Source organism: Sarcophilus harrisii, chromosome 2 (assembly GCF_902635505.1).
Source record: "Sarcophilus harrisii chromosome 2, mSarHar1.11, whole genome shotgun sequence".
Classification (NCBI taxonomy): Eukaryota; Metazoa; Chordata; class Mammalia; order Dasyuromorphia; family Dasyuridae; genus Sarcophilus; species Sarcophilus harrisii.
In genome coordinates, this window is record NC_045427.1 from 591981007 (window position 1) to 592007827 (window position 26821).

Here is a 26821-nt window from a genome sequence, read left to right on the forward strand (position 1 = left end):
TTCTCTCGCTCTCCCCGCCAGGTGGCAGCGGACGTTCTCGGAGAGTGTGGGGCGGCTGCGGCCTACGAGACCAGGTCCCACAGCGTCCGAGCCCGAGCCGGGGCGGCGCCTCGCGGGAGCGCGTGCGCGTGCTCTGACGCTAGCCGCGAGCTTCGGACGCCGGACCAATCAGAGTTGGGGGCGGGGCAAAGACTGTGATGTCACAGGGCATGGGTCCTCTCTCCCCCAATTTTTTTGGAGAAAAGTTCTTTACCTGTCTCATCTCCCTGTAGCCTGTTGGACGCCGTCACGCCGTCAACCAAAATCACACAGATGGCTTCCAACGCTATAAAATAACAGCTAACCAATCAACTAGCATTTATGAGGTACCTACTACTTGCCGCTCAGAACTGGGGATACAATGAAAGGCAAAGGCCACCCTGCCGTCAGCCCGCTCGCATCTAACGTGCACAGTAACCGGAGTCTCCCCAGGGAGGGTTTGCGTAGCCCTTGGGCTTTGCAAAGCGATTTAAATGCAAGTGCGCCGCCCGTGTGGACCCGAGTTCGTAGGAAGCTGAGCTTCCTGTTGCTTAGCAACTGCTGTTGCTTAGCAACTGCCTGCTCTTGGTGCCCTCAGCAAGGACCGCAAGGAGAGAGTCAGGGTGGGGGAGGGCTATGCGTGAGAGCCGCGGCCTCCCCACTTACCTCAGTTTCCTCCTTGGTACAAGTAGCATCAAACACTGAGAAGGAAGGAGCTCTAGCTCTGCAGAGGAGGCTCCGCCCGCCATTGCGCAGTGATTTTTCAGCCCTTAGTGATTATACACTCACTTGTTAAATGTACCCATCACTTATCTGGCAGAGTTGGTGTAAAAATCCCATCCCACACAACAAACACACACAAAATGCCTCGAGCTGCTGTGATAAGGATAAAAAGGATAAATTGCTGCCACTCCCTTCATTTTACCGATGTCAAATCAGAAAGCTAGAACGATAGAGGGACTTCTTGTGGTCATGTCCGTTAGTGACCGAGCCGGGATGAAAATCCACGTTGGCTGACCCTTTCTATAACTAACTGTGTTATCTCTGCTATTTTAAAGCTCCAACAATGTAGCAAAAATATTATGAATGAAGATACTGGTTTTGTCCAAGTCAACAAGCCTTTATTAAGTGCTTCCTAGGAACCAGACACTTGCTTTTAGGTCTCAAATATTGGCATCTATAGGGAACCAAGATGGTACCATGGAAAGAACACTGGACTGGAAGTTAGGAAACCTGGACGCAAATTCTGGCCAATCGCTTAACTTTGCTAGGCCTTTGTTCTTATAAAATGGAAGAAATGGATTCTATGGCCTTCAAAGTCTTCCCAAGGGACTAACCTGATGCTTCTGTGTGGATGAAATATACCTCTCCTCTCAGTAAGGAGGCCATGGCTCGTAGATGCTGAGTTATATGATGTTAATGGTGGTCAATCTCTTTTACTTCTTTGCTATAAGGAAGGGGTCTATATCACACCAAGTAACAGTGATGTTTAAATAAATCCCAGAAAGTATCACTAAAACTTTTTTTTTTAAAGAACAGTTTTTTTAAAAGGATTATATTGTTTGATAATTTAAAAATAAGTTAAAAATCAATTCTTCTGAATCTCATTGAATCTGGTGTGTAGTCAGTTTGAACCTAGTTCTATATATGGCTCATAGGTGTGCCTAGAACATAGTGCCTCAGACATCAAGACCTTTTCCCAGAGGCAGGATGAAAAGTGACCACAATACAGCGCCTGAAACCAGTGCTTGACACTGAAAAACTGCATCACAACTCAGCTGTTTTTGAAAAAACAGCCTCTTGTATTAGAGTCAAAGGGCCAGTAGAGAGACCTTTGAAGGTATATTAGATTACCAGAGAACTCCACATATCTCAACAGGCCACCTGAAGACTTCCATCACTGGCACAATTTGATGCTTTCCACAATTCACTATTCATCCATTCAGTTGTTCCTGTCTGCAACCCACCCCAACCCCCAACATTCCTAGGCCTCTTTGATCTCTTAGACATTCCACTACCCCAGAACTTATTATTAATCTTGAATTCATTCATGCTGTATCTCTCCTTTCCCCACTTAAACACTTAAACACACTCTTTTTTAGTCTGACAATACAAATTTATTGAATTATATTGATTTATTCAATATATATTCTCTCCTTTAGGAAGAAGACCTGAGGCCTGGAGAGGTGAAGCAACTTTCCATTGGCCAAACAACTATTTGGTGACAATTTAGAAAATCAGAATGACTGATATTTCAAAGAAAAGTTAACAGGTATAGATCACAGTGTAAATATGATATAATTCAAGTGCAATATTATGTACTTGCCACATGTAATGTACTATGTATAAGGTTCTGTAGATACTCAGCAAGACTCAAGATGTATAAGATAGACTCTGACTATTTATCCCCTGACATATTGATCAATATAAGTTTGTAAGGCATTATGTTTGTTTCATAGATGTCTATGGATAATGTCGTAGAGCAAAAGGGTAATCAGGGTGGGGTATCTATAGTATTTCTCCCAATAGTGTCCAATTTCAGGCCACATATGCCCTTATCAATAAACACACTTTTTTTCCTTCCCTCCTTTTTGGTTGGCTGAGGCCTTGAAAGAAATTTCAAAATCTTACAAATAATAGATATTGAGCTGATAATTTTGGCTTAGATAATTTTAGTTATATCAATGAACTTAAGTCCCATTTTTTGGAACAAATGTAATAAATTGTACTATACCCTAAGGGCTTGACAGAATTTTTGGATCTCTTCCTCCAAGTAATAACTGTTCCCCCAGGAAGTCAATTAGTCTGAAGTGAGAACAAGGTTAGAGAAAATCATTCAGGGCAGCAGTATATGATATAACTGAGCAGGTAGAGAAGGAAGGAACTTTAGATGCTGAATAAAGAACTATAGAGATTCAATTGAAAGTTACTCTTCCATAATGAGAACCACATATATTTGGATCCCTGAAAGCAAGAATACCTCTTGCAAGAAAATCCCCTCTCAATATTTTAAATTATATAATTATGTAAAAGATCTCGTACTTAAAATTCAGGCCTTCACAAATTTGTGAAAGGGCTCTCACTGGCAGGAATTTTGTATCCATGGACCTGGATTCACAAATAAAGAATTTAAGGGTTCATTATTGTTGTTTTCTATTTTTAAAAAACATTGGACAACCACAAATCAGGAGACCTGAGCACTGGTCCTAACCTTGCCACTTAACTATATGATCTTGAGAAATCACTCTCCCTGATACTGAGTTTCTTTGGGAGAACAAGTAAGACTAGATGATTGCTTAGGTTCCTTATAGCTCAAACATTTTAAAAATATAAATAATGGGGTCCTGAAATAAAAAAAAAAATTTGAGAATCACTGACATAATCCTCATTTTATATGGAGAAGACCTGAGGCCTGGAGAGGTGGTCAAACATCTATTTGGTGACAATTTAGAAAATCAGAATGGCCTTGATATTCCAAAGAAAGTTAATAAGTATAGATCACAGTATAAATATGATAAAGTTCAGTTAACATGGCTTGCAGATAGTTCTGTCAACAACATCTGTCATTCCTTCATCCAGAAGGTAACGGAATTCCTTCCACAGTGATAAACCTTCCTTCCCTCTCTTCCAGACTCTGGACAGTGTCACTTAGGAGCCATTACCTCAGGCAGGGAGCTGGCAGCTTTACATGAATACAAAACCAGATTGGATTAGTTTCCAATTCAAGAGATCACTGGTTTGTGCTTGAGAGAGAAGCTTTCCCACTGCTTTGGGGAAAACAAGGAACTATAAATTTGCTTCCATTTCTTCACATTTCAGTTAAAAATACGTCTCTGTCTTATTTATACTTGTAAGAGTTTTACACCCCAAAGATACAGGGGACACATTTGTAGCCATTTCTTTCATTGTCAAAGTCATTGCTTTATAGCAAATCAGGTCTCTCTGTACAGGAAGTTTCCATACATTGGTATGTCTAGTATTAAATGAAGGCCTTAGCTAATTTTAGAATTAAAATATACTCATTCTATTCTAATGATCCTCTCATAGAAATCTTTTCAATAGACCAGAAGTATTGGTTCTCTATAATTCTTTATTCATCTCCTAACCTTCTTCCTTCTTTACCTGCTCAGTTATGTCATGTGCCCAGCGCTAAATGGCCTTTTCTGACCTTGTTCTCACTTCAGACTAATTGACTTCCTGGGGGAACTGTTACTACTGTGAGAAAGAGATCCAAGGATTCTTTCAAGCCCTTAAAGTATAGGTCAGTCAATTTATATATTGCTCTCATGAAATGGGATTTAAGTTCTCTGACAAGCTTAAAATTATTTAACTTAACAGCTAGTTAGTCGATGGTCAACTAACCTCCAATCAGATACTTCCCCAAAGCATTAAGAATCACTTCCTCAGAAGATAAAATAAAAACTTGAAAGTTGAAAAAAAAAAAAAAAAGAAGATAACCTATGTCCTCTCTCACACTCTGCTTCAGGTCTGCCTTTTTTGGGGGGTTGTCACATCCTGGGGGTGGTGAGAGTCATAAAATGTCAGAGGGGGAAGAGATTTTAAAGATCCTATGATCTAATCCCTTCATTTTACAGAAAAGGAAACCATGAGTTGCTCTTAGAACTTGACACTTCTGCCAAATCACACAGAAGCTTATGGCCAGAATTGAGACTCCTACTTCCTGATGGGTCTCATTATTCTGAGAAAAGTACTTTCCCTACATTGCAGAACTCTTGTCAAAAATGGAACATATTTTTAAAGTAATTGGGTTAAGGCTAAAGGAATTAACAGAGAATTGGGTGACCACAAGACAGAGACTGAGGCACCACATATGCTCCAGTGCCTAGGTATTTCATCTCCTGGTCCTTGTTGCCTGTTTCTGCATTCTTATATTTGGGAATCGAGGTTCTAGATAACAGTGAACATGGATGCTATCTTGAGGAAGGGTTCTGAAAGGTGTTACTACCATAAAAGGGCTATATATTATAGTCAATTGTAGCATTCTGAAGAAATCATTGCTTGCCCACCCTTTTCTTTTAAACAGTTTTGTCTTGTGCTTTCAGGGATAAGCAAATCCAGAGATTTAGCAGAAATCAATGAAAAATTCTGTCCTAGAATCAAAAGAATCAATTGTAATAGTACAAAACTGGGGAGACTTGATTGGGCGAGAGTTTATGGGGAAAGACTTAAGGATTTTGATTCACTCCAAGCTCAGAATATTCAGAGTAATACTCAAAAGTATAGTGTCCAGATCACAAGAAAAAATAATCCTATCATATATACTCTACTTTTTTCAGGTCACATGTGATATATTATATTCAAATATAGGTCTTGAATTCTCTGTAATACTAGAGGACTTATAGAGAAACAGGATGGTCAACAGGGTGACTAGTCTAGAAAACCAACATGTAGGAGGAAAGATAAAAAGAAACTAGTAATGTTTACCCAGGGTTACTCAAGGGAAAAAACTAGGATTAATGAATGGAAATCAGAAGGAGGCAAATTTTGGCTCAATATAAGAAAGAACTTTCTAATCATCAGAGATGTCCAAGAATGAATCAAACTACCCTCTGAGCTCCTTGTCACTGCAAGGAAAGAATTGGGGTCAGGATAAGTGTCCCTCAGAGATGTGGTAGAGGGGATTTCTTTAATGTACTATTGTTTGGGTTGGCTGACCTCTGTAGGTCTACAAAAATATCCTTGTTCTTTTTTTTTTAAAGCATAAAATAAAAAATTTCCCTCAAAGCATAATTTATAGTAGAACATGGTGATAACTAGGAATTTTCCAAGAGGGAGAAAAATTACTCATATGACATTTTCATTTCAATTTTTGAAGTAAAAGTAACACTGCTACAATCCTGTTACCTATGGAAAGAGAAACTAAAGGCCAATGAAATAGTACTGTGAAAGGACTGGAATATCCTTTTTTTTCTAAGGGTGGGGAGAAGAAGAAAAAGTACCCACCTTTCAGTCCTGTGTATTCCCAGCTGGTTGAGTCCTTTTTTCTGATGGAGATCTATTTTTCTGTTAGCAAGGAATTATAAATTCATCCAGTTGTAGAAATTAGAGCTAGAGTTAGATCATTTCACTTAGGTCCCCCTTTTTACAGATGAGGGAAATGAGGCAGAGAAATGGCCCAAGGTTATAAAGCAAGTTAGGGGCAAAGCTCAGACTTGAACTTGTCCAAAGAAACCATTCTGAATTCTTTTTTCAAGACCTAGATTTTCAACTTAAGCCACTGTTCTTAGCCATCAGCCAGAAGAGTTACTAAGCTTAAGTCTGGGCTCCCTGACGCCAATATATTAAAAAAGTATATAGTCTCAAATATAATGAACGATACAAGATTAATGTGTTTGAGGCACTCTCACCATCTCTGGCATCCCCGATGATTCAGTACTTCTTCCTAGTCTATTAAGAAGCAGGCCAGCTGCAATGACCAGGGTGCTTTCTGATCAGAGAAGGGTTGCTATGGAGACAGACAAGTCTTTCAAGAGAGACTCTTTGGAGGTTTGTCCATGTCTGCTGTGTGAGAGGCTGCCCTTACAAGTACGACTCCTTGTACCACCTGCTTCACAAGGTGGCTTTGAACAAAGCGCTCTGTAAACCTTAAAATACTCTTTTAGAAATGTGAATTATTATAATTGTTATGAATGCTCAAAAAATATTTCCACTTCCATTGTTCATGGTGCCTGAAGTTCAACCACCAGAGGTTGTCTTTTGGGTGTTAAAGGCTTTTAGTCATCAAGAGGTTTCTGAAAGTCTATGAATACTCTCAGAAAAGCTAAAATCCTAAGGGTCTATAAGATATCATGCAAATAGCTCAGGATCTGAAGGACAGGTAGCTTTATTATTTTCCATGTGACCTTAGACAAGTCCCTTAAACTGTCTTAAGATTCAGTTTCCTCATCTACAAAAATGAAGTTGTTGAGTAGATGACTTCTGAATTCCTTACCAGGAAGAGGGGATAGGTATCTGGGAGACTAAAAATGGAAGAAGGGGAGATAAAAACATCTGTCCCTAGAATAAAATCAGCTGACTTAATAATCATGTCCAAACCAAGCCCTGCTCATAATCGTACCCAAATCTGGCCCTGTTGTTGCTTGCCTTGGAAAAATTTGCTAGGCTGGTAGTAATTTCTCTGTTTATATGAAAATTTTGGTGTTCTATCACATGGCTACAAAGGAAAAAGGTAACAAATTATATCCGAATAATCATTCTAACAAATTTCTCACAAAGGAGCACGTCTGCATAAGCATCCTGTTATGAGAGTCAAAGCATGTTGCCATCCTCTGAAGATAAATTTGGATGCCTGACCCAATCTGGGAAGCCTGGTACCTCCTAAAAAGTTTTTCCCTTTCCCCCAGGCACTCACATTTTATTTATTTGTTTCTGTTACTCACATTTTATATATATATATATATGATGACTATAGTAATATTTTCTCAAACAAAATTCAGGACATATGGTCTAACTAAAGATATTCTTTTGGCACAGCTTTGTGTTAAGTGTATTTTGTTTTCTGAAAACTGAGATTGAGATTATAGAACTGATAAGTAAAACTAGGCAATGTTTTGTTTTGCTTTTTGTCAGCTAACAAAATTAGTAAACTATTATCTACCCAGCTCAAAATAGAAAAAAAAAAAGGAAAGAAAATCAGACTTAAAATGAACGGGATAAATTCATAACAAAGAGGAAAGATAACTATCAGAAACTATTACAACAACAAAACTGTGAATTTAAAGGAAAAAATTAGTATCTGCAAATACCAAAAATAAGATGTAGAAAGCTTAACTGATCAAACTTGGAAAAAAAGTGAACAAACCCTAAATAAACTACTGAAAGTGGGGGAGTCTCTAGTGCAGATGGTTGTACTGGTAAATTCTATCAATCATTTAGAGAACAATTAATAATTATGTTACAAACATCATTTGTAAAAATGGGAGATGAATCCTTTTTATGAGACAAATATGGTCTCATAACCAGAGAGAGACAAAGCATAGAAAGAGAATTTTACACCTATTTTACTAATGAATATTTATGTAAAATTTTTTAAATAAAAACTTTTCAAGATTTCAGATTCATTCAGAAAATAAATCAATTTGTATTCATAACAAGCATTCAAGCATGATTTAACATTTAAATTGGTATTCTCCCAGGATATCTGAGACATGTGATTGCTGTACCTGTAATCATATCTGGGGGTCCTGTTGTTATAAAATTACCACATACTATACATATCCCATTAGATACTAGTAACCATTATAATGGTTGACATTGATAGTACTTTTATACATGTAACCATATTTGATTCTCTCAACAATCTTATGAGTTAGGTGTTAAAGGAATTATTATCATCAGATGAGGACATTAAGGCTCAGAAATGTTGTATACCTTGCTCATAGTCAAAAGACATATAAACCCAATTCATGGGATTCTAACTTAGGTTTCTTTTGACTCCAAAGATAGCATTCTTGATTATACCACTTTGCTGTAAGGTCTCAGCTATCCAGATATATTCTGGTTTAAAAGAGAGGGTCTTATAAAGTTGAACTTATGGGTAGACAGAGCCCTCAGGGTCTTCATGGTAGCTCTTTCTTAAGTCAATTCAGTGGCTCACAAATTCTTGAAATCTTCAAAGGCCACTTGGGCTGCATTGCGTCCAGCTGCTCCCATGACACCTCCTCCTAGAAAAGGAAAATAAGTCCTTTGACTTCCCATTTCTCAAACTGCTTAGGGAAAGGGGCAGGCAACAAATGTGCAGAGGCCCAGACTGTGCCACTGCATTATAAAACTTCCATTATATCAAACTAGTAAATACCAAGAGAAGTGAAAATAATTGAAGATGAGATATGGTAATACAGGTTCTCAGTCCTCACTGGCACATGTATATCATGAGATGCTCAAGGATGCGGTGAGGGGGTGGTGAAAAACATGGTAGGCTTGGGAGTTGGGCAAACTGACAGGTCCTTGTCCCGGCTCCGTCCTAGTCAGCTAGCCCTGACCATGACATGTCACCCTTCTCTCTTAGAGGTGAGTCACTTCCTATACTATAAAATGAGGAGGTCATGTTAAAACCCTAAGATCTCTTCTGGCTCAGGAATCGTTTGGTGTCATGCTTGCTTTTGGGTTGTTGTTGGTGGTGGAATAGGGAAAAAATGGCAGGAAATCTCAGTTATCAACTAGAAAGTGGGTTCTTGTCTTTCTAGAAGTCCATTATTTAGGTGAGGGATGATTAATCTGGAGTCTGTGAACTTATTTTTTTATATATATATTTGCTTATTTGGTTTGGTTTTTGAAGCAGTTGGGGTTAAATGACTTGCCCAGGGTTACACAGCTAGGTGTTAAGTGTCTGAGTCTGGATTTGAACTCAGGTTCTCCTGAATTCAGGGCCAGTACTCTATCCATTGTGCCATCTAACTGCCCAAACTTTTTTTTAAGTATTTCAGTTTAATTGTTTCCTTTGTAGTCTTGTGTATTTTACTTTTGTGCAATTAAAAACATTATTATGGTAATGGATCGATAGGTTTTACTAGGTTGGCAAAGAGGTCTATCACAATACAAAAACATTAAGAACTAATAATGTAAATATCTTAACAAAAATTTCATTATGGAATTTCAGTGACAAAAAATTCATTAATATTTGGAGTATGAGCAGTAAAAAAATTCAAGACTCTCTGCCCCTCACAATCAGTCCCTTCTCTTTTCTACTTCTGAAAGGCCCCCAACCACTGATCCTCCACAATTGTCAAATCCATGAAGTGCATGAGCACTGATCACATACCTGGATGGGCGCCACTGCCACAGAGGTACAGACCCCGGATTGGAGAGCGGTAGTTGGAGTATGGTGGCAGCGGTCTGGCAAAGTAGAGCTGATCCAGGGACATGGCTCCATGGAATATGTTCTATAAGGGACCAAAAAGGGAACTGCTGGGTAACTAGAGAATTAGACTGACCTCTGTTTTAATTGCCCCATCTTGCATACAGTTATGTAGCACAGTGGAAAGAGAGCTGGGTTTGGACTGAGGATTAGTCCTGAATTAGAAGCCAGCCTCATTCACTTACTAGCTGTATAAATGGGCCATTCACATAATCTCTGTCAGTCAATCTTTTCATTCATATAATGGGCATAGTAATAGCAGCCCTACCTCCAGGGTTCCTGGGAGGATCAAATGAGATAAACTTCAACCAATCAACAAGTATATTTTTAAGTGCCTACTTTGTTCCAGACACTATGCTAGGATATAAGTTTGCAAATTTGCGTTTTACAGACCTTAAAGTGATATAGACATTTTAGCTATTATTTATTATTGGAATGATACCAGACCAAAAAAGGAGTTATATTATAAAAGGGCAGAGTGACTTTGTAGGAAAAAAGAGACTAAATCCAGCTCCATAGGGACAGAAACCAAGAAATGCCTCTGGTCAGAGAGCATTTCCATGGACAATGTCAGACTCAGGTGACAGCTACAAATGTTTAGCAAGAGGACAAGACACATTTACTGCCCTCAATAGGTGACGTCTACTCCTGCCTCCTCTCAGCAGCTGTGCCCACCTCCCCATCTTTCTGGTATCCTTCCAGCTGGTATCCAAAAAAAGATAAAGAGAGAAGCTCCAGCGTTGATCTGGCCTCTTTAGGACAAGTAGAAGGGAAAAGGATAGAGAAAGATTTTAGCAACATGGCTTACCCCTCCAGGAAGCCCAAAGACCCTCTCGAGATCAGGTGGTGTCAGGATGTCTCTGCCGATCACTGATTTCTTGAAGCCTGGGGCATAGGCCTCAATGCAGTCAAACACTAAAAATTACAAATAGTTGGGAAATAGGGATATATTAGCAGGAAGGGGAGAATGTAAAGATCCAAGGAAAACCATCTATAGACAAATAAATGACCTTCCTGGTTAAAGGGAAAGGATTCTTTAAGGGCTAAGTCTATTGCCCAACTTTAATGAATAATTTTTTAAAAAGCTTTTATTAAGTGCCTACTACGTGCAAAGCATTGTGCTAAATGCTGATCATACAGTATTGGTGATACTAAATACTAATGATTTTCTAATAGGAAACAAAATCTAGATGTATATCTATCTATCTGTACATGTATACATATATGAAAGCATATGTATGCATATATATATATACAACTATATATACATACATGGCTGCATTGCTATACAATGCACATAAATAGACATCAAGCTTACATGCACACATGTGCACACATATCTCTATATAGAAATAGGTATGTGCTTATGCACACATATGCCTATATGCACCCACATGAATAGACATACAATAAAATATACATACACATAATATATATTTATGTCATACAGTAGTTACATAATATATAATGATATAATAATCATATCAATAGTTAATAAAGTAAACACTAATCAATAATATGTAACTATACATAATAATTATATAATATATAATGGAATACACAATTACATATAACACAAAATTATGTGTATGTATGTACGTATGTACATAAGATCCCAGAAACTTTGAAGTACAATGGCAAAGCTCTTGGAACTCTTGGAATGAACTAAAAAGTGATTAAAACAATTTTTAAAAACTAGCTTGTCCAGGTTGATTTGCGTTTTTTCAATTACTTCTAAAATAAATCAGGATTGATGAAACATACTTCCCTTCTTTTATTACATAAGTGGGTAACTACAGATATGGAATGTTATATATGCTGCTAGACATTGTTCTGGTGAATGGTTTAATTTGTTTTTTTTTTTTTTTCCCTCTGACATCATAAGGAAGGATTCAGTGTGGTGGAAGTATATTTGGAAATAATAGTGATGGAAAAACAGAAAACATCAATAAAACATTTTTTTAAAGAAATTAATCAAGCTAAGACTGAGACCATTTGGGGCCAAGTGAGGAGTCACCTCTGTTGAAAACTATGTGCTTTGTGTTTGCTACAACAATGTTCATGGGCTTTGTGTTGTCTCAAGCAATTTTTTTTTAGATTCTTATATCTCTCTTGTATTATATGAAATCTTGCTAGGAAACATAAAGGAAGCTGTCTGGGACAAGTCCATGCCTGTGTCACGTAAAGCTAACGGTGCTGGGCTTGCTTTCTCCTTTAAAGGTCTTGTCTCACTCCAAGACAGAATAGTAATCTGAGGACAAGAGCTAGCAACACATAGGGTGTTAAGATTTTCTACTGTGGACTGTGAAGAAGCTTGTGCATAAGCCCAGAATTTCTGAGTTGGAAAAGACTTTAGAAGTCAGCTATTTCTACCTGTAGACAGAAATCCCCTTTCCATCTAAAAAAAAAAAAGAAAAGTTAATTAGCCAGTCTCCATCTGAATACCTCTTATGACAGGGAGCTCATCACCTTGAGAGACAACCCATGCTACTTTTGGATTATCTAGTCATCCATAAGGAAGCTTTTTCTTATACTCTTTGATTTCTAATCATTGCTCTGTATTCTGGAGCCAAGTGAAAAAAGTCTAATCTCTCTTCCATATATATATATATATATATATATATGGAGTATTGTTTTTAATTTGATAATTATATCTCATTATATTTGATTTCCTTTGTAATTCTATGTATTTTATTTTGTACATTGAAAAACATTATTCCAAAAAGGGATTTATGGGCTTCACCAGCCTACCAAAAGGGTTCATGACATAATAAAATAAGGAACCCCTGTCTTGATGCTTTTAAGTCTAAAATTGGGAAGATCTATTTGTTTGCCACATTTTCCTACCCACCCACTTATATCTCAAGAGACTGGTAAGGAATGATTCCTGCCCATAAAGAATCAAAGAGTCAAGAAGGAGAGGAAAAAGAAACAGATAGCCAGGAGATTCCCGCAGATCTTGAGTACCCTTTTAGGTAGGAGAAGCCTGAGGAAAGTGGAAAAGTAGGGTGAAAGGGACACCAGTGAGAGAAGAGCAGGGTTTGGGGTAGGAAAGAAAGACAAGGTTTCCATTCCATAGGCATCATTCTGGAGACAATGACTGATTGTCTCCTTTGCTTTACCTCTGTCAGCATACATATTTCTCTCTTGCTCATCCCAGACCTTTCCACCTGTCATGGTGTAGGGAGTATACTGAGTGAAGAGTGAGATAACATGGCAGCCAGGTGGAGCCAATGTGGGGTCCAGTGATGATGGAATACAAAGTTCAATCATGGGCCTGAGTCAAAGAGAGAGAAGCCGAGAGAGAATCAGATCTCTTGAGAAGGAGGAGATTCAAAAGAAAACTGCAAGGGAATATGATCTGAAGTCACTCTCCTAGACATCTACTAGTTTTTTTAGAAGCTCCTACAAATCATTTTACTCTTACTTGGATTTTTAAAGCAATTATCTTCCAGAGTTTCAGAGAACACATCTTTTATAGCCTGGGGATGTCAGAAAGCTATCAGTGAATCTCCTCATTAGGTCCTAATTCCATTCTTGGATATAATTGGCTACTACCATTTCTGTTCTAGAAAGGATAGAGAAAATAATAAAGCAGGTAAAAAATATTTTTTAAGGATTTTTCCTTAGTGTTATAGGGGGAAAACATACTAATAATAATATACTGTTAATGAGTCTCTGAATGGATACAATCTTTCTGGAAAGCAAATTGGACTTATGCCCAGAAAGTGACCACCTTTTTGAACCTGGATATTCCACATCTAGGGAGACTAAAATAAAGAAGTTAAAGACAGAAAAAAAACTTTCATATATAAAAAAATATTCTCAGGAGCTGTTTTTGCGATTACAAAGAATTGGAAACAAGTAAATGTTAATCAGTTGAGGGATGGCTAAATGAATCAGGACATAGATTTATGATAGTGTAGGGTGGTAGGACAGCTGGGTGGTACAGTGAATAATAGACTTTGGGTCTGAAATAAAGAAGACTCATCTTGTGTTCAAATCTTGCCCCAGATATTAGCTGAGTGACTCCAAGCAACTCAATTAACCTGATTTGCCTACATTTCCTCATTTATAAAGTGAGTTGATGGAGGAAATGGTAAACCACTTTAGTATCTTTGTCTCAAAAATGGGAATAATAACAACTGAATGACAACAACAACAAAAATGTATTGTTGTAAATAGAGAGCTGGCTTCAAAACTAGGAAGGTTTTATACTGATTGTGTGATCTTCCGCGAGGCAATTCTCTAAGAATATAAGTCACAGAAAAGGTACTAAGAAGTGTAAAGTTCCCCATATCAATGGAATCTCAGGTGAAGGTGGATTTCAGAGGCAATCTACTTCAGCTTCTTCCTTTTACACCTGAGGAAACTGTTTAAGATCACATACGGAGTAAGTATCATAGGTAGAATTTGAATCCAGGACCTCCCTCTGACTCCCTAGTGCCTTATATCAATTTGATGGAATGTTACTATGCCATATAACAATGAGGAAAAGGAAGAATTGAGAGAAGTATGGGAAGATGTTTAAATGGATACAAAATGAAATAAATAGAACCAAGAAGAAATTGTTTTGATAGTGATAGCAACACAAAGAACAGAAAAAAATTAAAGTGAATAATATATAATTTTATTTGGGGGAGGTGGGAAGAGGAATATGACAGCAATCCATTATCTGAAGTAAGACCAAATGTGAGTGATAGGCTTTTGACATTATCCACTCTAAGCTTCAGTTTTCTCTTCTGTATATATAAGGAGGTTTGATCAGATGCTTTTTAAAGTTTCTTTGAGTTTTAAAATCTAAGTTATTAAGAATGGCCTCTGGATATGTATGTGTGCATCTCACAGAAAGGAAAGTAGGGATTAGTGTTATGAGGCTCAAATGAAACAATGCATATAACATGCTTTGTAAACTTTATGTATGTGCGCGTCATTAGTTATTATTCTTATCATTCTTAAAAGGGAAATAAGTGGTTAGGTTTAAGAGGGATATTGCTATAATAATAAGAGTAGCTGACATTTACATCACACTTTTTCTGACAAAGCATCTTACACATATTATCTCATTTGAGCCTTCCTCAAATTTTGTGATCAAGGTACCATGTATACTATTGATCCCCATTCCACCAATTGGAGTATTAAATTTGTCCACGGTCACAAAACTTGGAAGTATCAGAAACAGGATTCAAATTAAGGTTTCTTTGGATGCTCAATTCAAACTATTTCTAGCAAAACACACTGCATTATAAAGCAAGGAAAATGCTTATATCTATATCTACATTTATAACTATAAATCTTTATCTATAGGTAAAGATATAAATGTTTTACACTATTGATTAGAAAAATGTAAATTAAAACAAATGTGAGGTATCACTTCACACCTCTCAGATTGTCTAAAATGACAGGAAAAGATAATGATAAATGCTGGAGGGGATGTGGGAACACTAATATATTGTTGGTGGAGTTGTGGACTAATCCAACAATCTGGAGAGAAATTTGGAACTTGTCCAAAGGGCTATTGCACACTCTTTGATCTAGCAGTGTCTCAACTGGGTCTATATCTCAAAGAGATCATAAAAAAGGAAAAAAAAACTCATATGTGCAAAAATATTTGTAGCAACCTTTTCTTGTAGTGACAAGGAACTGGAAACTGAGTAGATGCCCATCAGATGGGAAATCTGAATAAGTTATGGTATATAAATGGAATGGAATATTCTTGTTCTATAAGAAAAGATCAGCATGATTTCAAAAAGGCTTGGAGAGACTGATATGAACTGATGCTAAGTGAAGTGAGTAGAAGCAGGGGAACATTGTACACAGCAACAAGGTTATGTGGTGATGAATTCTGATAGACATGGCTCTTTTCAACAATGAAGTGATTCAGGCCACTTCTAATAAAGTTGTGATGGAGAGAGCCATCTGCATCCAGAAGGAGAACTATGGAGATTGAGTGCGAATCACAACATAGTATTTCCACCCTTTTTGTTGTGGTGGTTTGCTTTTTTTTCCTCTTTTTTTCTCTTTTTTGATCTGATTTTTCTTGTGCAGCATGATAATTGTGAAAATATGTTTAGAAGAATTGTACATGTTTGACATTTGCAATATTAACATATTGAACTTTAAATTCTTTTGTGACATAAAGGTAGAGCTGTCTGGTAGGCAATATGAAAGTCACATCTGACTTTTAGGAGAAAGGTCAGAAAATGGAGACTGTGATGTGTGTTTTATTTGAGTAAAGGTGATTGTCATCCTAATGGAATGAATGAAAGAGAATGTTTAACAAGAGGAGAAGATCAAGGACAAAATCTTAAAGAAGATCAGTTTTAAATAGTTGAGAAAGAAGTTGATGGAAAAAGGAGTTAGAAGAGTAAAAGGAGAAAGAGAACATATCTTGGAAACCAACCAAGGAAATTTTATTCAGAAATAGGTTGGTCAACAGAATAAAAAATTATGAAGGAGGTCTTGGGTGACAAAGGCTAATTAGAAACCTTTGGACAGAGTAATAAGGAGACCAATAATGACCAAAAAGTCGTTTCGATAGAGTGGTGAAGATGGAGGTGAAGGAGGCTGTGAAGGAGGAGGTGGGGGTTGGGGAAGGAATGGACTACATTTCTGGAAGTTTGGTGATAATAGAGATTCATGGGCAGAAACTTGATAGGGAGGAAGGGCAGAGGGAAGACTTTTTCTGAATGGGCAAAACATTATAGGGCACATTTATAGCAAGATGGAAAGAGATCAGGTTAGAAGGAGAAGGAATGATTAAAGATATATGAGAGAAAGAGAAGAATATAAGTTCACTTTTTCTTTATATCCCCAGTATCTAGTATAGTATTTTCCACATAGTAGCTACTTAATGCATGCTGGTTGGATCAGAGCAGGTTGGATTAGATGAGAGGGGATGACAGAAGGAATAAAGATGCTAGACAAGGCAAAGATAGATGAAATCAAAGAGCAGGGTAGAGATTTGACAAAAATAAGGATGTTTCAATCTCATAAAGGAGGGAAGAAAATAATAGATAAAATATTGAAAAATGTTGAACTATAAAAGGAGGGGGTTGAGGGAGTTCCCACCAGATAACCTCAATCTTCTTGATGAAATTGGAAGCTATGTCATTTGCAAAGTAAGGGTTATGGGGGGAGTGTTGGGCCTTGAGGAAAAAAGAAAAACTGAAATACTTGCTGTGAGGAATAATAGAAAGAATCAATAAAAGCTGAATAGAATTGCTGAGCAACTATAAGGACCCACTTGAAGTTATACGCCATAAATTTTTTATAATGGGTGAAATCAGCACAATTTGGTGACTTTTTCTATTGATGTTTGTCAGCTCAGGCACAGAAGAGAAATTGGTTGTAAGGGGGTGGGGGTTTGCCCAGGGTTGGGGATTAGCAATTTAGGAATAGGAAAAAAACCTGAGGGTTTGGTGATTATAGAAAAGTGACTAATGAATTATTTAACTGGTTATAGAGGCAAATGAAGCCAGAAGCAAGGAAAAAGAGATAGAAAAGAGTAAAGGGATAGAAGCCATCAGGAGAATGAGAAGTTTAATAAGGGAATGGGAAACATACAAAGATAGGAGACTAAAGTTGGAGCTTCAAAGTCCAGAACCTGGAAGGTGGGGCCATAATTGAAATAGGATAGATGAAAGTTGTCAGAGTTCAGGAAGTTGGGGAATTAAGAGATCAAGGAAATGCCATAAATATAATTACAGAATCAAAATCTAGACCTGAAAGAGAGCTAAGGGGGCATATAGTCCAACAGCCTCATCATACACATAAGAAAATTGAAGCCCAGAAGTCATGCCTACAGCCAGTGGCAAAATCTGAATTTGAACTCAGATCCACAGGTACCAAACATAATGTTTTTTCCACTATCCTATCTTGCTTATTTATGGTGACGATGGGAGTAGTCAGAAAAACCTTGAATCACATAATTTTGTCATTGACAAATTTAAACAACCAGTTAATAAGCATTCATGAAGCACCTGCCATGAGTCAGGTAAATTGCTAAGTGCTGAGGATACAAGGACAAATGCAAAACAGGAAACAGCTAGACTGCACAGTGGATAGAGCATCAGCCCTGAAATCAGGAGGACCTGAGTTTAAATGCAAAACCATTCCAGCCCTTAAGGAGTTTACTATCTATGAGTGAGACAAATTGGTAGATTATTAGGCACATATAAAGCATATATTGGGCAGCTTTTACGAAACAGTGAACAAACAGCTAAGGGGATGAGGAAGGAGAGAAGGAGGTAGATGTAAGAAATATGTGGAGGTAGAAATGGCAAAATTGGTAGAAATAATAACCTTATTTAATGTTTGACGAATTAATGATTGAATTAATGACTTTACTTTTTACTGACTGTTATATACCATTTGAGGAGAGACCTCCTTCACAATCTGGCAATACATTGTAAAAATAATATCCTTTGACCAAATATTTGGAAATATATATTACAAGTGATATCAAAAACAAACAAAACCAGGAACTCTCTGTTCAAATGTTTTCAAAGCAACATTAAGTATGGTTACAAACACCCTTACCCCCACACACTGAAAATAATGCCCACCAACAGGGGGATAGTTAAATAACTATGGTACATTAATATGATAGAATACCATAAGGCTATAAATGCCAACAAATATAAGAAATACAGAGAAATCAGTAGATATTTTTATGAGATAATGCAAAGTGAAAAAAGCAGCCTAGAAAAATGGATCACACAGACTGTGATCCTGAGGAAAATTAAATGATAATGATAGACCAAAATAAGACCATCTTGATTTGAGTGACTAGAAAGTTCCTAAAATGTTTTATGCATTGAAATTAATCCAAGTGTAAACAAGTTTTTAGTGTTGTTTGTAAAAGATAATTTAACGAAATAATTTTTTAAAAAGTGGATCTCCTTGTGTTTTGGCCTAGGGAAGACTCTTCAGGAGCATTAGCCACTGACCCACCTGCGAGAAGGGATTCCCTTGATGGCATCCTCGAACGCCTGATGGAGGACTTGAGTGTCTTCACAATTCAGGTGAATAGAACACTGGTGATGAGGCAGGGGTTGACCACTGATGACATTTGGTGCAGCCAGGAAGTTGGGCAGTTTGTCTACAGCCACTGTGGGTTTCCAAGAGCAAGCCAAGAGAATCATAACTCTAAAGGAGGCTACAGTCTTTCCTCTACTGGCTTTCCTTCTATAACGAGCAGAGGGAACATACAACTAGAAAGTGGAACAGGAAATCAGGGTAAAAGTGTTTCACTTCCCAAGACCTGATAGTGGCTAGGCTAGGGAAAGAAGGAGATAATGTTGGTAAATCTGCTTTAACAGAAATGAGGAGGCACTACAGTCATAAAGGACAAATTCTATTAGAAACTTAATAACAGACTCCTCCATGCAAGCTGGTACTCTTCAGCTAAGCTTTTAAGAAATTTAGGTTTGCAGTGTCAATAGGAAGCATCCCATAAAGAGAAGAGACTTGCTTTCTGCCTGTTTTCCTTGTGGTCTACCTACCATTAATCTTGGTGACTGGTGATTGGGTGTCCAACTGAGAGATTCTCTTGATGAACTCCTCAGGGAGCTGCTCCTATAAGAACACAGTTGAATTGTGGGATACCCTATCTTGATAGACTGACCTATGTTTTGAAGATGCTTATGTACTCACGGAAAACTGGGGACACTCAGAGTCCCTGGAGCCAAGCCTTAAAAGCCCAAGAAAGAGATAGGTCCCCTTTTTTCTATTGTCCCTTTTTGATCCTCCATGGTCATCCCCATCTTCCACTCCTACTTAGTATGTATTTTGCATGTACTTATCTGCATATGTGTTGTTTTTGCCTAGTAGAGTATAAGCTTCTTGAGAGCAGGGATTGTTTCATTTTTGTCTCTATCCCCAGCATCCAATACAATGCTTGGTCCTTAGAAGTGCTTAATAAATACTTGAATTGAATGAAATTTTATAATATCCCTTTCTTTGAGAAAAAATGTCCAGGGTACATACAAGGAATATGCTCAGAAAGTTAACATGCCAAGGGGCTGTACAGTTCCAATTCAGGAGGCATCTGTAATAACTGTCCAAAGTTTATCATTTGCTACTTCTTTTTCTTCTGAGGCTATTTTCCAGCCCTTGGTCTCCTTTTCTTCTCCCTTTCCCCCAGCCTTAGCCCATGTCCCACAATCTCTCACCTGAGGTGCCAGCTTCAGGAAGGTGATCTGTGGAGATGCGTTGGACAGCACCAGTTTGCTCCTCACTTCGGTTCCATCCTTTAGGACAACTCCCTGGACTTGTCTGCTGCTGTTCACTTGTACCTTATCCACAGGCTAATGACCAACAAAGAATGGGGGCCCATTGGGCACCAGGTAAGGACATCAGCATTGCATTCTGGGAACCACAGTAGGGTTCTTGTAGAAGGGCCAGCGATACCCTTATCTGTGCTTCCATTTGGGATTTATCACAATCTTTACCTAATTTTCATCATCCTATATCCAAATGCTGCCTATATTAACACTCCTACTCCCAGTTCCTTTACTAATTCCGTGTACCTGGCTCTTGTGTATCTTGTATCAGTGGTATGATTTATGCCATGAAATTTCTACCTTTACATGGACATGGATCCAAAATGATGAATTGAGAGTTCTCAAGGTTTTGTTTCTTGTTGGATCTCAGGAGCAACTTACCTTTTCTGTGAAGATATTTGCTCCATGTGCTTCTGCTGCCTTTGCAATAGCATGAGAGAGAGCACCCATACCACCTTCGACATAGCCCCAGGCTCCTTTCTTCCCCTCTAGGCCACCCATTACATGGTGTAGCAGCACATACCTGTGAGGAGATTGTTGTTCAGTCATGCCTGACTCTTTATGATATTATTTGGAATTTTCTTAGAAAAGTTACTGGAGTGACTTGCCATTTCCTTCAAATAATTTTACAGATGAGGAAACTGAGGCAAATAGGGTGAAGTGGCTTGCCTAGGGTCACATAGCTAGTAAGTGTCTGAGGCCAGATTTGAATTCAGGCCCTCCTTACACCAAGCCTATCCCCTGGATAGGTGCCCCAATAGAGGGACATAAATTTTTTTAAGGTGTCCATGATCTCATCATTGTTGGAACTCTCACCATTAATGCAGACCTCGCTTTCTTCATTACTCTAATTTTCATCCACATCTCTCTAGACATCCTCCATAGGGAATCAATCCAATGAAGAAGAGATCTTCCTCTGGTTCTCTAAATAACTTGAGGAAGCCAATGGAATGTCAACTGTCTTTCATATTACATGACTAGCCCACATCACATTCTAGTCATATGTGCCTTTTATAGTATCCTATATAACTCCTTCCCTTCCCCAGTCAGCATTGGCAATACACCTACCAGGAGTGTTTTCCTGGAACTTGTATTCCTACTAAACAGTCATGTTTCATAACTCACAACTGTCTGGTGCCACTGGCAGAATATTGTTGTTAAAGAAGTGGACTTTGGGGACAGCAAATCAAGACCTAAAAGATTTTAATTCTCTTGAGTATATAGTTGACTAAGAAAAATTCCTAGAGGTCAAGGGATCTAAGTCATGTGAACTAAAAAGATCCTTTTTAACACAACATGTAGGTATCTAAATGATTATGATTATATCATTCCTCTATTCAAAAATCTTTGGGGGCTCCAATTTACCTTTAAGATAAAACATAGACTTTTCAGGTGAATATTTAAATCTCTTCCCAGTCAAGTTGTTTCCAGGTTCAGTCTATCTCATTTCCTTTCACAAACTCCAAGTTATATTAAACCAACCTATTTGCCAGGCTTTCCAACTTCTGTCTCTGGATCTTTGCCCATCCCTGGATATTCTCTTTCTTTTTCCTCCCTTCCTTCAAGGTTCATATAGAAACTGGGATTACCTTCCTGATTGCTTTTCCTGATCAACCCAGGGAATTAATAATCTCTTTACCCTCTAATTAGTTGGTGCATTCTTATCTGTTTATTTGTTTATATTCACACATTAAAATGCAGTCTCTTTGCTGGCCAAGGCTATTTTTCACCCTTGCTCTTGTAATCTCCAAGGCCCACAATAGTGCCTAGAATCTAATTGTTTGCCCTTTATTTTTGAAAAAAACAAATGACATCACAGGGTGAGGTCTTGACTTTCTAGTGAGTTTTAAGGGAGGCAGGGTTGCACAAAGGGTCAGCCTCACTCTCTCTTCCAGAATCACTAAAGTCTGATGGCAAGACAGCTGGCAATGGCTTGGGATGCAGTGGATGACCTTGACATTTTCAGTGTCTTACAAAATTCCTGATTCCACTGCCTTCCTGCCCACTGGAACAAATTGCCATGAGAATTTTTTGCCATAGGAAGTTTTCACCTCCTTGGAGTAACCATTCCCCTAACTCACCGACAGGTTTGAGGCCCATCAGTTACTCTCATGCTTCTTTCTAAACTGTTTTATGGGATGTGGATACGGTGTATGCTTCAGCTTCTTGGAGTCACAGGAGAGAGGTAAGTAAATCTTGGTGGACAGCAAAGAAAACCAAAGTTTTCTTGAACATGCCATAGATTCTCTATCATCTAGAAGATGCTAAATAAAAGTTTGTTTGACTGGATTCATTCGGGATAACTTTTTTTTAACCTTTTTTTCCTCCCTCCCAGATACATATTTTTAGAGGCTCCAACAACTGACCTAGTCAGGATAGAATCATTTCTAAGGCCCTAATCAGCTCAAATTCCTTGGTCCTCAGATTCTGAGTTACGGATGATAAATCCCATCTTGTTTCCACCCTTCCTTCAGTCTTTAGAAATTTTTAACCTGGAGGAAAGTAACTGATCCCTCCCTAGTTTAAATACTTTCAGGTTCAGAAAACTGACCCAATGCAGCCATCATCTTTTGTCAAGACTTGCTTCCTATGGGAAATACCTTCTTCAGAGTACCCTTCTCACCTTGTGCACACCAAAGCACCTAAATATTAGGAAGCAGCAATGGCTCATCAAAACTATTTACATAAGTTTATTCTCAGAGAAAAAGAGTGTAGACCTTGACATACAAGATATCCTAAAACAAAGAGAAAAGATAAGGAGAGGACAGGAGAAGAAGAGGGAGAAGGGAAAGGAGAGAAGAGGAATAGTAGAGGAATATTATTTTAGTTCAGGGTTTTGCTTAACAAGTAAATCCCCCTCCACAACCCCACCCCCATTGTGCACCAACATTGGTTCCCCTCACTTGCCCACTTCCAGGAGTATAGGGACTTGTCATGGCTCCAATTACAGCATCTGTGGCAAGAGTTGCTTTCAAAGGCTCAGACTCAAACCATTCATCCAACACCTAGGACAATAAAAGCAGGGAAGAATTAATGGCAATCACTTCTCAGTAATCACTGAATATTTTCATCCTGCCTAGTTAGGTTAGGGAGTTGGAGATTAGGTCTGTGGAGTTCTAATGGGAACAAAAGCCTCTAGCTAACAGTATCTATCACTTACCTTGGTAATTGGGCCAGTGATAACTTGGTAATACTGGGGAAGCTGTGTTCCTAAAATTAGACCTAGAGAATAAGACCAAAAAACAAACAAAAAAAGAAATTACTATCCAAAATGTGGTGGAAAGAACTCTGCTGCATTGTAGTGTGAGGGCAATCCTGCATTCTAAAGCAATGCTTTCTTTATATTTCTCACATATGATACCCTATCTCCTGAGCCTTTGCATTTGCTGTCTCACATGAATAAAGTGCTCTCTGTCTTTACCTCTACTTCCTGATCAAATCCTAACTTCTGCAAGAGATCTTTCCTGGTTTATCCACTACCCCCAAATTCATATCTTTTGAGATTAATTTCCATTTGCACTACAAACACCTTATATCTGTATAATGGCTAACAGTATTAAGAGACTTGCCTGGGATCCATAGCTAATAAGTGTCTGCGAATGAATTTGAATTTAGGAAAGTGAGTCTTCCTGGCTCCAGACATAGCACTTTATCCACTGTACCACTTAGCTGCCCATAGAGGAAGCACTTAATGAATGCCTGTTGACTTTACTTATCAGTGGAATACCAACTAGCAGGCTGACCAAGCCAGAAAGACTTTAAGTATGGACCCAGTGACTTACTCAAAAGACCAGCCTAGCTAGGTTTGATGAAGCTCAACACAATTAGTCACAGTGTGACGACTTATTAGGTCAAAGCATCCATCCAAAGACTATTTACTGCATTATAGGGGATTTTGTCTGCAGGGATGAGGGAGATACCCACATTATTGAATATATAGATCCTTGAAGTAGAAAAAATTAAAGAAAAACTCACCCTCACCTCTACGAATAAGAGAATTATATGAAGAATATGGATGAATTTTTTGATTTTTTTTTTAATTTTAAAGGTTGGATCTCTATCTCCTCTAGACTGGAAGTACAGGAGTTACTGATGGGCCCCTCCTACTGGTCAGATAATGCTCCCAAATGTTAACCATATTAATGCTGAATTTAGTGTGGATTACCAGTTGGCTTAAACCACTGCAACTCAGAACTCTTTAATTCAAAAGATGCATTTGCCGGAGTCTCCCTGTTGCTGGCATTTTATAAACAAGCATCATGACACTGAGCTAAATCTTCATTCTTTTAATTTTTCCTACTGCTATACCATTGTTTCGTTTTGAATTTGGAAGGACATTTACATGCTTTTGGCTTTAACAAGGTCCAGTCATTTATTTCTTGACTCAGAATTAGACCATTTCAGAGATTAGTATGATTTTGCTTGATGGTGGTATAAAGATTAATAAAAATTCTTGATAATTTCCAAAGGGATAGGAGGAACAGGAATTCTTGCTTTTTTCTTCAAAGTTCTGGGCATCATGGAAATTTGCCCAGTGCTTTTGCAAAGGTCATCAGAGGAACATAACATTAGAACTGGAAAATACCTCATAGGCCATCTGGTCTGTCCCTCTCATTTTACAGATGAAAAAACTCTATAGAATTTAGTATAACTTTTGGGACCTACCTGCTTGTAAAAGGGGCTTAAGTGTGAAGAGGGCTTTCAGTCTTTGATACAGGGACCTATCTTGAAAGGCAGTTGTGTCCACTGGAGAGGAATCCAGCAAGGGATCAATTGCTGCTGCCAAACGATTCATGAACATTTCATATTTGGGAAAAGCCTGAAAAGGAGGAAGACAATACAGTACTAAGACCCAACTGTCAAAGGGCACACTCTACTTTTTTCATTCTCTTCTGGTACTTCCCACTTATTTGGCAACTAGACATCTCTGGCTTTTCAATATTGTCATTTCACTGTGGCTCACTTTTTAACCCAGGCTGGAAGTACAGTGGCTACTCACAGGATGGATTCCATTGCTAATCTATCATGGAAACTTTACTCTGCACCCTTTTGGGCATCTTGATGGCTCTGCCTTCTTGTAATGTAGTGCTATGTTCAATGATTTCTATACTGATAAAGTTCTGTCAATATTGTTAAATTTTGTTGACCCATGACAAAGCTCTAGCTGCTCTATTCTGGGTATAGCACTAAGGAAAAATGGAAAACTGATTCTATAATCAGAGGTCAAGGTAACAGTTTAGTGAATCAGACATGATATTCATTCAGTCTCTGGTCTGTTACCTTTCATAAAGCCTGCATCAGGGTTATTTTGTTTTAATTCAGATATTCCTATGGATTAGAAATCCTAGTCAGGCATTGCACATATTCCCCCTTTTCTTCCAATGGATTTGAAGTCTGCTTATTGTGAACCCAAAAAAGATTATCATCACGGACAGAGAGATGGCAGGTATGTCCAAAACAGAAAGTTATTATGGGGTCGGAGGTGGAGAGGGAGTCAAGCTTTGACACCTTAATTTCATTATTTAACTTTTAGTTATAACCAAATGCTACCTTAGACCATTAGTGTCCCCTGTTTTAATAGAAACAGGGGAAACCATACATAGGGATCCCTGTGGATCATATATTAATTTTAAAGCATAATAATGCTTTATTGTATTTTTATTTTATTTTTAAAAAATATTCCCTAATTATGTTTTAACCTGGTTAGGACCACACATTTAACCCCTCTGTCTTCTTTTTTTCCTAAAACTTTTTATTTTCAAAACATATGCACAAATAATTTGACATTGACATAGCCTTGTGTTTCAGATTTTCTCCTCTTTCCCCCCACCCCCTCCCTTAGATGGCAAGCCATTCAATATGTTAAATATGTTAAAATATATGTTAAATCCAATTTGTGTAAACATATTTATACAATTCTCTTGCTGCACAAGAGAAATCAGATGAAGAAGGAAAGTAAATGAGTAATGCAAGCATACAACAACAAAAAGAGTGAGAATGCTGTGTTGTGATCCACGCTCAGTTCCCACCACCCTCTTCTGGGTGTAGATGGTTCTCATCATCATAAGATCATTAGAACTGGCATCAATCATCTCATTGTTGGAAAGAGTCACATTCATCAGAATTGATCATCCTATAATCTTATTGTTGTGTACAATGATTTTCTGGTCCTACTCATTTTACTCAGCATCAGTTCATGTAAGTCTCTCCAGGCCTTTCTGAAATCATCCTGCTGGTCATTTCTTACAGAACGATAATATTCCATAACATTCATATACCACAATTTATTCAGCCATTCTCCTATTGATGGGCATCCACTCAGTTTCTAGTTTCTGGCCACTACAATAAGGGCTGCCACAAACATTTTTGCACATACAGGTCCCTTTCCCTTCTTTAAGATCTCTTTGGGATATGAGCCCAGTAGTAACACTGCTGGGTCAAAGGGTATAGTTCCAAATTGCTCTCCAGAATGGCTGGATCAGTTCACGGTTCCACCAACAATGTATCAGTGTCCCAATTTTCCCACATTCCCTCCATCATTCATCATTATTTTTTCCTGTCATCTTAGCCAATCTGACAGGTGTGTAGTGGTATCACAGAGTTGTCTTAATTTGCATTTCTCTGATTAATAATGATTTAG

The 26821-nt window shown here is 38.0% G+C and overlaps 1 protein-coding gene and 1 long non-coding RNA gene across 2 annotated transcripts in view; one reads left to right on the forward strand and one right to left on the reverse strand.

Annotated features, from left to right (window-relative positions):
* Window positions 1-173: 173 nt before the first annotated feature.
* LOC116421919 lies at window positions 174-18901 on the forward strand. Its single transcript, XR_004232513.1, has 3 exons — window positions 174-365; window positions 2181-2290; window positions 18816-18901. It is a non-coding gene; the product is annotated as an uncharacterized LOC116421919 (long non-coding RNA).
* PYROXD2 (pyridine nucleotide-disulphide oxidoreductase domain 2) overlaps window positions 8046-26821 on the reverse strand; it is a 34268-nt gene continuing 15492 nt past the window's right edge. Inside the window, exons 6-16 of the mRNA XM_003755219.3 lie at window positions 24847-25000; window positions 23342-23403; window positions 23089-23186; window positions 20563-20704; window positions 20071-20205; window positions 19402-19474; window positions 18851-19007; window positions 13018-13172; window positions 10704-10810; window positions 9800-9920; window positions 8046-8702 (exon numbers count right to left, since the gene is read on the reverse strand). Of these exons, the coding sequence (XP_003755267.1) occupies window positions 8632-8702; window positions 9800-9920; window positions 10704-10810; window positions 13018-13172; window positions 18851-19007; window positions 19402-19474; window positions 20071-20205; window positions 20563-20704; window positions 23089-23186; window positions 23342-23403; window positions 24847-25000 (1275 nt within the window). The 3' untranslated portion in view covers window positions 8046-8631. The remainder of the gene's footprint in view (window positions 8703-9799; window positions 9921-10703; window positions 10811-13017; window positions 13173-18850; window positions 19008-19401; window positions 19475-20070; window positions 20206-20562; window positions 20705-23088; window positions 23187-23341; window positions 23404-24846; window positions 25001-26821) is intronic.